Source organism: Polyergus mexicanus, unplaced genomic scaffold (genome assembly GCF_030449975.1).
Source record: "Polyergus mexicanus isolate NDT 795.1 unplaced genomic scaffold, iyPolMexi1.0 SCAF_11, whole genome shotgun sequence".
NCBI classification, from domain to species: Eukaryota; Metazoa; Arthropoda; class Insecta; order Hymenoptera; family Formicidae; genus Polyergus; species Polyergus mexicanus.
The window spans coordinates 5,026,269-5,036,909 of record NW_027223331.1 but is presented as its reverse complement, the minus strand read 5'-3'; the positions used below and the strand labels follow the sequence as shown (position 1 = coordinate 5,036,909).

The 10,641-nt window shown below is 29.6% G+C and overlaps 1 protein-coding gene across 1 annotated transcript in view; it reads left to right on the top strand.

Moving 5' to 3' along the window:
- Positions 1-10,318, top strand: part of LOC138937926 (sodium-dependent proline transporter) — a 25,711-nt gene extending 15,393 nt beyond the window's left edge. The window contains exons 8-11 of the mRNA XM_070304625.1: positions 4-331; positions 3,515-3,670; positions 8,802-8,916; positions 9,991-10,318. Of these exons, the coding sequence (XP_070160726.1) occupies positions 4-331; positions 3,515-3,670; positions 8,802-8,916; positions 9,991-10,010 (619 nt within the window). The 3' untranslated portion in view covers positions 10,011-10,318. The remainder of the gene's footprint in view (positions 1-3; positions 332-3,514; positions 3,671-8,801; positions 8,917-9,990) is intronic.
- Positions 10,319-10,641: the final 323 nt, after the last annotated feature.

Here is a 10,641-nt window from a genome sequence, read left to right as displayed (position 1 = left end):
AAGCAGTGGTATCAACGCAGAGTACTTGGACAGGCGTCCAGATTTGCGAAAATATGAAAGCCTTGTGATATTGGGAATATGCGTTGCCTGCTGGCTTCTAGCGATTCCGATGGTGTTCGACGGCGGTATCTACTTGTTCAAACTGATGGACAAGCATACCGCCTCGTGGGCAATCCTATTGATCGGTTTCGCCAAGCAGTGGTATCAACGCAGAGTACTCGGATGCAACAAATTCCTGAGTAACCTCGCTGAAATGAAAATGAGATTTAATCGCTTTATCCACGGCTATTGGTGGCTATGCTGGGTAGTCCTCGCACCTCTTACTTGCCTAGTAAGTGCCTATTTTCTTACTACATTACACTTTGGTCCAGGTTTAATCCTTTCATTACTCGCAATATGCATGTAGCTACAATCAAAGTTAAATATACAAAGTGTTCCATTGCAATCGGATAATGGGATCTTGTTGTCATAGTGTCATAATTTTGAAGATTTTTATTGTTACCCGAGATATGATGGTGCTAAATTAGCTATATCTTGAAATTAGTCTGTGAAACATTAATCAATCGCATCTCGAATCTACAACAATTATTATATAATCATAGAAGTATACTTGAGATTTCAGAAAATACTTAACTCATGATTTTTGTAAAATTCAATAAAAATGTGCCAAGTAATTGTAATTGATCATAGTTGAAAGAATCTTTACTAAAATTTGTGAATTTATGATTTATAATTTAAATAATATTGATTGAATATATGATTATTAATGATTTAATTTATATTATTTATTCTATATATTATATGTATAAAAATATTATATATATATATATATATATATATAAATATTATATTATAAATATATTAAAATATATTTATAAAAATATATTATAAATATATTTATAATATATATATATATATATATATATATATATATATTCTATAAATCATATATTCACAATTATTTAAATTATAAATCATATATATATATATTAACTGTCAATTTATGTCGTTTTAATTTGCCATTGTTATTGAAATATAAGTTTCTGCTTTACATGTTCGCGACTAAACTGTGCGACAATCAAAACTTTAATGACAGCTCCAATGTATATAATTGCTAAACGGTACAATCGACGGTAGTAACAAGGGGAAGATGCGGCATCACGATGCCTAATCCCATCGAAGTAATCCGCCCACGTTTATTAACTGTAAACTTTGCAAGAAAGTTCGGCGACACAGCGAGGGAATATACTATAAACTATAAATTAGTTTCGACCATCGCATAGAGACGATTAATCGAATATATATGGAAAGTAATGAAATTTAAGCTTAGGTCATTGATTGCTGAAAAAACTCTGTAAAATAATATAGAGAGCTTTAGAAGAATGAAAGAAAGAAAAAGAGAAATATTCTTAAAATTGTTCACACAAATTTTGTATAGAATGTTTTATAAATTGAAAATAGTTTAAGAATTTATTGGAAAGATTATTCTCTGAATAAAAACTGTCACACAAAGCTTTATTTCTGATAAAATCGTGTCTTATGTATCTTATTTATTTGAAACTACAATCTCAGATTTAAATCGAAAACTATAAAAATTGTTTTTTTATCGATCAACAATTTGAACTCGTATTAATGCGGAATGAAAAAGAGATAGAGAATTTATCAGAGATAAGATATAAATAATCAGATATTTAGGGGAAAGTAGGGTAAAACCGGGCACCTTTTTGGATTTGTTTTTGTACAAAAAATCCGAAAGTAAAGAAGATTTTGCCGACCCTTAGTAATATTTAGTACACCTTAAACATTTTATGTAAAATTTTATTTAGTGTTTCCCTTTAATAAAAAAGAATTTTAAAAAACTAATATTTTTGAACAGCCCATACAGCACTTCAAGATTGCAATAACATTGCAGCAATATTTTTCTGCAAGATTGCAATATTGCAGAAACATTGCGAAATGTTGCTGCAACGTTGTTATGATATTGCAGCAACAGTAAAATGTCCGCCTACAGAAATATTGCAATATTGGAGCAACATAACAATATAATATATATGCAATAATGCTTTATGTATATTTATCGACATAATATCCTTAACATATGAAAAAAATAATAAGAAATTAGGCCTATAAGACTCAGGATCTGGCGTGTATATAGATTTTCTGTATTATAATAATAATGAGATTATAAAATGTAAATTTTTCAGTACACATTCGACTTCCTTCAGTGACAGAGAATATCTAAGAGAAAGAGGAAAAAACTCAATTTGCAATTGCGTAAATTCACAATTTCTTTGTATCCGAAATATTCAGATATCGGATGCAAAAAGATTGTGGTGAATTTACGAGTTTTTTTCACATCTCTCTTGTCTTTATATAATCTCAAAATTTATTTATTAAAATCTGAAGTATCTTGCATATTATAAAATTATTATCAAATTTTTGATTTTATATAAGAATGGAAACTATTAAAAGAATTCTTATTGTTAGTCCAATGTCTGAGCCCCTGTATTAGGGTCATTATCATATGACTTAAATTAACAAAAATAATTATTATATCTTTTTAATCTTACTAGCCGCTCTATGTAAACTTTATATAATCATCATAACTAAAAATTAAATGCGGAATAGATGCGCCGCATAGTGGTAAACGAATGAACTAGCGATTATTGAATACTTTTTTTGTAATATTTTCGGAATGTTGCTGTAACATTGTTAAAGTTATGTTGTAAAAATGTAAAATAATGTCTTTGCAATATTTCTGCAACATTAAACTGCAATATGCAATATTACAATGTTGCAGCAATGTTGTTGCAAGCTTCAGTGCTATATGGGTTTGGGGGCTAAAAACTTTCAACTTTTATTAGAAAAGAAATATCGTATACTCGGTTTGTTTTAAAATAATGATGGCGTCAATCTACAACACAGCCTAACCTAAACACCTAACCTAACCTAACCTAACACAAGTTAGCCATAAATAGCAGTTCTTATTACGAAAAAACAGGGGTACCCGGTTTGACTCGCGTATCCGGTTTTACCCAACTTTCCCATATATAAATTTAAAAAAAAAAAAAAGGATACAATTATATCGATTCTTTTTATCTGATTCTATCTGAACTTTCTAAATAGATTATTAAAACTTTAGTCTCGCAAAACTTGCCATTCGGGTTTAGCTTTGCTGTTCGCGTCCCTAGGAGGCAAAGCGTCGTATTTCCCATGACCAGACTGCTTAATTAATCTAGCTACATGTCGCGAGGCACGCCCTTGCCACCGCATGCCCTGCTCGCGTGCCGAGCGAATTTTTATTTATAACGGCTGAATTTTGCCGACGCCATCGCGGGGATTGAAAATATTTCCCTCGACGGGCGCCGAACTGCTGACCTGCGAAAGTTAGTTTTGATTAAAAATTCGAAATCTCTCTCACTTAATTGATAATTGTGTCACACACACGCGTTATTTTTCGAACACGTGAGAAACGAGATCGACTAACCAACCGCACTTCGTTTTTTATCCACAGGGGGTCTTTGGATATCAACTATATCAAACCGACTTCCCGGGAAATTATGGCTTGTATAAATTTCCCGGCTGGACGAGCATAATTGGAATTGGGATCGGATTGGCAACGTTAGTGCCATTGCCAGTCTTCTTCTTTGTGCAAGTGTGGAAAGCCGAGGTAAGACAGTTATTTACGCATAAAAGATTTAAAATTTCCCTTAGCTTACAAATGCGTGATTTATCTCCGAGGATTTTAGATACAATGGTCTTCACAATTAAAGTAGATTGGTTTCAAAAACAGACGACCCTGTTCGACCTGCTTTTTGTATTCCATTTTATCGATGCTTTACGAGCTGCATGCTATATTCGTCCTTCGCTATCCTTTAACTAAAATAACACATTTTCCCAATGTCTATTCTCTCGAAAATTATTGAAATCGAAAGGACCATGAGACTAATTAACTTCTTATCTATCGATGTAGATATTCAAGTTGACTCTTTCTTTACATATATTTTCTTTGCGCATATATATATATATATGTGGTATTTATTTACTGCATAACTTTCTTTTCTGATAACAAGAAAATAAGATCAAAAATGAGTTTATTATTTATACATTATTGTAAAATTTCTGTATATATAACAAATGACGTATCAATTATCGTACCTTGGTTCTGAGTATTTCGATTATTTTTTAAAATATAATTTATATCGTAGAAATCCATTTGTCTTTCTTTGTTGAAATCTGTCATGCTTACTTGTTGTACGGAAATTTATCATCTACTTTTGTTGCTTTTATTTTTGGAATTTCTCGCCTGATGAATATTTCTTGCTCACCTGCTACAACATATCACTATTTTTCAGCTGAACTCTATATAAACATTTTCTTATTAGCGAAATATTTTATCTTACTGGTTATTAATGAATATATATGTATGCTTTTAATGATAATATAATTTTTTAAATAACTATATATTAATGCTTAGTTTATTTTTATTTAAATAGCATTTTTCTTAATTTACTTTAATATTGGCATGTGCATGCATTATCCCACTAATTATCTCTGCCTATATTACTTCTGCATACCTAAAAGATTATCAGTTCTAATAATAAGTTAATTCTAATTCTATCACTATTAACATAGTGTATCAAAGTATTTTTGATCAAAGACTCATTTAAAAGTATGCAGCTATTTATTCACATTTCTAGATCGTTGCATATTGAACGAATTTTTTAATTTAAGCTTAGTAAATGATTCTGATTCATATAAAATTCCAGTATCGTTAAGGAGATATGTGTCATATGTCAAAACATTGACAAAAGCAAAAGAAAATTTTGTAGACTGTTCTATTATTTTTTCAGAGTATCTGTGCAAGATCTCAACCTTATCTTAACGATTTAGAAATTATTTAAATTTAAAATTAGTATAGATTCTTATGGAAAATCGCGTATCGTAGCATTTATCGACAAATTTGACAAGAAAAAAATATTGCCAATAAAATAAAAATTTTTACATATATTAAGAAAACTCTAATAAATATTTGTGCGATATTTAATTTAGATCCACTTAAGGTAAACGTCCCAATAGCTGGACATGTAACGATACTAGGACGATTTTTTGCTCAATTCTTATAAGTACTCGGTTTTTAATGATTAAATTATCTAACCAATTGAAAGGTAAAATATAAAAGCTTATTATTGACGCATAAAAGACATGAAAAGTGTTAAAATTATTTTAATAGTAATACAAATTTTTAGGCATGCAAATGAACCAATATCCGGACATATCGAAAATGCTTGTCCCAATTACTAAACTTTTTTGTCCCAATATCCGGACATGTTTATCATGTAAATAAAATGAAATTATTTCTAACGATTTTGTATATACAGTAACTATAATTTATTTATGAACTTTATTATAAATTATATATTCAGAAATATAACTTTTTTATAATTATAAAAATATAATCTTTTTATAATGATTTTATAACAGATGGTATTGAGATTTATTTTCCATCTCTGACTTTCTTTAAATTATTTTTTCACTTTTTTTCTTCATCGTACTTTTAGATATTCCTTTTGGTCATAATAAAGCTCTTTTAGATGATGAAGAAATCAATTCTCTCAAATAAATGTTTTCTAGATTATGATCTGTATATCAGATGGAATGAATAACAAGAAAATCAAGAGAAAATTTAATAAAGCATCTGTTATTTATTTGATATTATCATATAAAGTAATTTATCTTTGTTCAATTCGGAGTTATTCTGTAGATTCTGTAAATTATTGTTTATTTTAAATAATAATTGTTTATTTTATTTACTTTAATTATATTTATTTGATTTTGTGTAACATGATTTTGAATATCTAAAAATAAAAAATATAATTATAAAAAGATATATATATATATACATATAACCATACACAAAAATATACAAAAATATTTAAAAACAAATTTTACCAAAAAAATATTGTTTATATCAATTAAAAACATTTTTATAATTAATCTACATCTTCCTCGACTTGAATAATTTTCATCAAATTTTGTTTATAACATAAAAATATTGAATAAAATAAAAATCATTTTAATAAATAAGACGAATTTTTTTAAGAAAATTTTAAGAGCGTTCTCAAAATATGTCCTTCGTCTAATTACGTAACAAATTTACCTTTTTATCGGATATTAATTTTTATAATATTTTAAAATGTCTTACGATATAAATATCCTTAAATTAAAAATTTTGCAATAAAATTTTGATGTTATAATAAATAATTCATTTGGGGTTAATCATATTTCATAAAATCAAATTATTTTGTGATACTCTAACACTTTTTATAATTCGGATTTATTTATTTGATTTGTCACAGTATAAATGTAAAAAATATGTTTCTTTTCCCAAATTTTGACAGCTTTTTGCTACTATTGTACATTCTTATGTAAAAATAAAATATGAAAGTGTACATTATATATTCTTCAAAATGTAAAAAAAAATTTAGAAAAAATGTCGAAGAGTACGAAGAATATACCTTTTTGAGAAAAATTTATGAAATAGGTAATAAATATAAAAATCCGTTAGCACACTTTTCGGAGAAAAGTTGAAACTGACAATGAGATTTCTTAAAGCCAGAGATTTCTTTGTTGCTTAATGACCTGCTGGCTGGTATTCCTTTAGAATGAGAGATTATTGTATTAGGGAGAAACGCGCAGCGATCTGGTCATTAATTTTCACTAATGGAGAAAGTGGAAACAATTACGAAATCACTTAATATTGTAGTTTTGACCAAGTCGGTCTCATTCTTTATACGATCAATTAATCGAACGTGAGTGAAAACCTTTGCCATTACACGTACGATGCGTTCACGGGCTGCGTATATCTTAAAAAAAAAAAAAAAAAAAAAAACTGCGATATATGTTGGCGCCGTTATAGCGTTATTACATCACGTTATTTTCACTGTCTCTCGATTAGAACGAAAATCTCCCGATAGACACATACGTCACGCTGTCAGCGCGGCACCGGCGGCGGTTACGGGCCGATTTAGAAGTTGCCCTGGCCCGTGCCGTAAAATCTCGAGAACTCGGGAAACGTCTTAATACAAGTTTTTCTACGGCACGTAGATAATCGTACTTTGAAACGAAAAGTTTCCCCTTGGAGCTCCTTCCATCGCCTCTGATACAGGGCCGCCGCAAGCGGTATGCGCAAATCGTACGCCGTATAAAGGAATCACTGTACACAAAGGGAGCCGCCGACATTGCCGACAGTTTTGATAAAATTGGAACTGTATAAAAATTGTGACATATATTTAAAAAAAAAAAAAAAAAAAACACTAAATTGAATTTTTTTATTAAATTGGAGAGATCTTTAAAATTTTTTATATATACAAATAAATTATATATATATGCATTACTCAAAATATTCTACAAACAAATATTGAACATCATAAGTCATAGCTTTTTCTCGCATTCCTGATCTCGTACTGTCAGATATCAATTAGTTGCTCCCATACAGCACTGAAGCTTGCAACAACATTGCTGCAACATTGTAATATTGCATATTGTAGTTTAATGTTGCAGAAATATTGCAAAGACATTATTTTACAATATAACTTTAGCAATGTTACAGCAACATTCCGAAAATATTACAAAAAAAGTATTCAATAATCGCTAGTTCATTCGTTTACCACTATGCAGCGCATGTTGTTCTATCTATTCCGCATTTAATTTTTAGTCACGATGATTATATAAAGTTTACAAAGAGCGGCAAGTAAGATTAAAAAGATATAATAACTATTTTTGTTAGTTTAAGTCGTATGATGTGACCCCAATACAGGGACTCAGACATTGGACTAAAAATTCTTTTAATAGTTTCCATTCTTATATAAAATCAAAAATTTGATAATATGCAAGATACTTCAGATTTTAATAAATAAATTTTGAGATTATATAAAGACAAGAGAGATGTGAAAAAACTCGTATGCGTAAATTCACCACAATCTTTTTGCATTCGGATATCTGAATATGTCGGATACAAAGAAATTGTGAATTTACATAATTGCAAATTGAGTTTTTTTCTTATTTCTCTTAGGTATTCTAGGTAGTCACTGAAGGAAGTCGAATGTGTACTGAAAAATTTACATTTTATAATTTCGTTATTATTTTATAATACAGAAAAACTATATACACGCTAGATCCTGACTCTTATAGGCCTAATTTCTTATTATTTTTTTCATATGTTAAGGATATTATGTCGATAAATATACATAAAGCATTATTGCATATATATTATATTGCTATGTTGCTGCAATATTATATTGCAATATTTCTGTAGGCGGACATTTTACTGTTGCTGCAATATCATAACAACGTTGCAGCAACATTTCGCAATGTTTCTGCAATATTGCAATCTTGCAGAAAAATATTGCTGCAATGTTATTGCAATCTTGAGGTGCTGTATGGGCTGTTTAAAAATATTAGTTTTTTAAAATTCTTTTTTATTAAAGGGAAACACTAAATAAAATTTTACATAAAATGTTACCAGCGGCCCTGTCTGAATCGCATCTATTTCTAGAGAGAGAGAGAGAGAGAGAGAGAGAGAGAAGCAAATAGCTCTATTCCTTGACCGTTTCCGCTTTCTGTTAGCCGATAAATTTAACATTACTCTTATCTCTCTCTCTCCCCGTTGTCTTTTGGCCATTCCGCACATACTTCAAAAGTACTTGTGCGGTTTCGCGCGGGAAGATATGATTTTGCACGTATCTCGCCCATTATCAGTTCTGCAACAATTTAATTTACTCTCTTCTAACTGTTTTCAGAATTTCTGGGCCCTATTTCGACCCTCATCGTTATGGAAAGCGGCCGAGAAGAATAATACATCAGATAATGACAGCGTCGGCACTGCGGTGATCAATCCGGCATATGTTTCCTCAGGTAAGACTTAAATTCTTCCGTGTACACGGGATAGAGAAAGAGGCTCGAATAAATTCTGAAATATAGATCATTTCCTAATATAAGCGGGAATAATATCAAATGCGAATTTAACGCGCGAAGAAAATCAACGAAATTGATTTAAATATTTTACGTTGCTACATAAATTATGCTCGTTTATTTTTTCAACGCTAATTTAAATTGACCACCTTGGGCTAAAATCCTCTCTGTTCCTTTATTTTAATCATAAAACATCTATATCGAAAGATCATTAATATATTGAAATTATTCAAAAGTTATATATTAATCTGAAAACAATTTGCTTGTATTGTATTTTTTAAAAATTTCTTTAAAATTGTGCATGTTAAAAGAGCATGCTGTGTATCTAGTTTTTGCCTTCACGGCTCTTTTCTTTAGTACAATTTAGAATAGATAGACATACAAACGAAATTTAGTATTCATTACGATTCGCGTAATGACAGCTAAAGAGAATATTTGCATTAATAAGTAAGATGAGGGAATGAAGATGTCGAGAGAGAAAATAACTTATTCCGTTCTAGGAATATATTTATCTAAGAACAAAAATGTTAATCTAGAATAAAAATAGCGTAATTAATAAATAAATCTTTAGGTCTTTACAATGTATAATAATTTCATTTTACATAAATCTAAAACCACTCTTTGATAATTCTAAAATATATCAATTTATCATACTGTTTAATGTCTTAGTATTATACATAGCATTATTTTCACATTATGTCACTTTTAATTAAGTATATTTATATTAAAAGACATATAATACGTATTTAATTTCTCTGGAAGATCTATATTCCTTAAGTGGTATATGTTCGCTCTTACTCTTTAATTAAATATTATTAGATATACTTAGTGTTAATTGCGCAAAACGGTTATGGTATTTTTTTCAGTAAGACTTTTCTCTGTCATATTAAATAAAAAAAATTATTTTTGCCTCATTCATGTATTTCGCTGGTGATTATAAAATTAATAAAAATTTTACAATACATTGTATACCTGTATTGTAACAATATTTAAAGTTATAAATATACCAATGTACAGTACTTGAAGAACAATCATAAGAAGAACTCGGATATAAAAGAAGATCTCACGGTAAATACGATTACTTGCCATCTCCAGCCACAGTTACCTGAATCGATGAATTAACGTGAAAAAAGTATTGGCGCTGTTCCGTATCGCCTTTCCTGCTCATTAGCATAGCTGCTATTCAGAATTCCATGTCCCTATGTGTTGTAACATCGCACCGGGCGGCCGCTTATAAACCGACTTGTGGGAGCGGATACGATGAATACGCCTAATGAGAATTACAAGCGGTTGGCATCGCGCTGTGTTGTGCATCATTGATGTGTGAAGGATTCTGCCAAATAATGTGACAAAGATACGCATGTGCGTTACATATATATGTAATCATATAATATGTTATATATTTTGTATTACAATATATCATAATAAATTTTAAAAATTCTCGTAATTACGATTGATTTTTGAATGATTTTATTTATCTTAATATATTACATATAATATACAGGGTTGGTAAGTAACGCGTTACTTGTAACGCCGTTACCGTTACAGTTACTTTTTTTCGGAAACTGTAACGGTAATGGCGTTACAAATTTTATTTGTAACGGAAAAAGTAACTTCGTTACATTTTTCGGTAACGAGTAACGAATTTAACAGTTACTTTTATCGTTA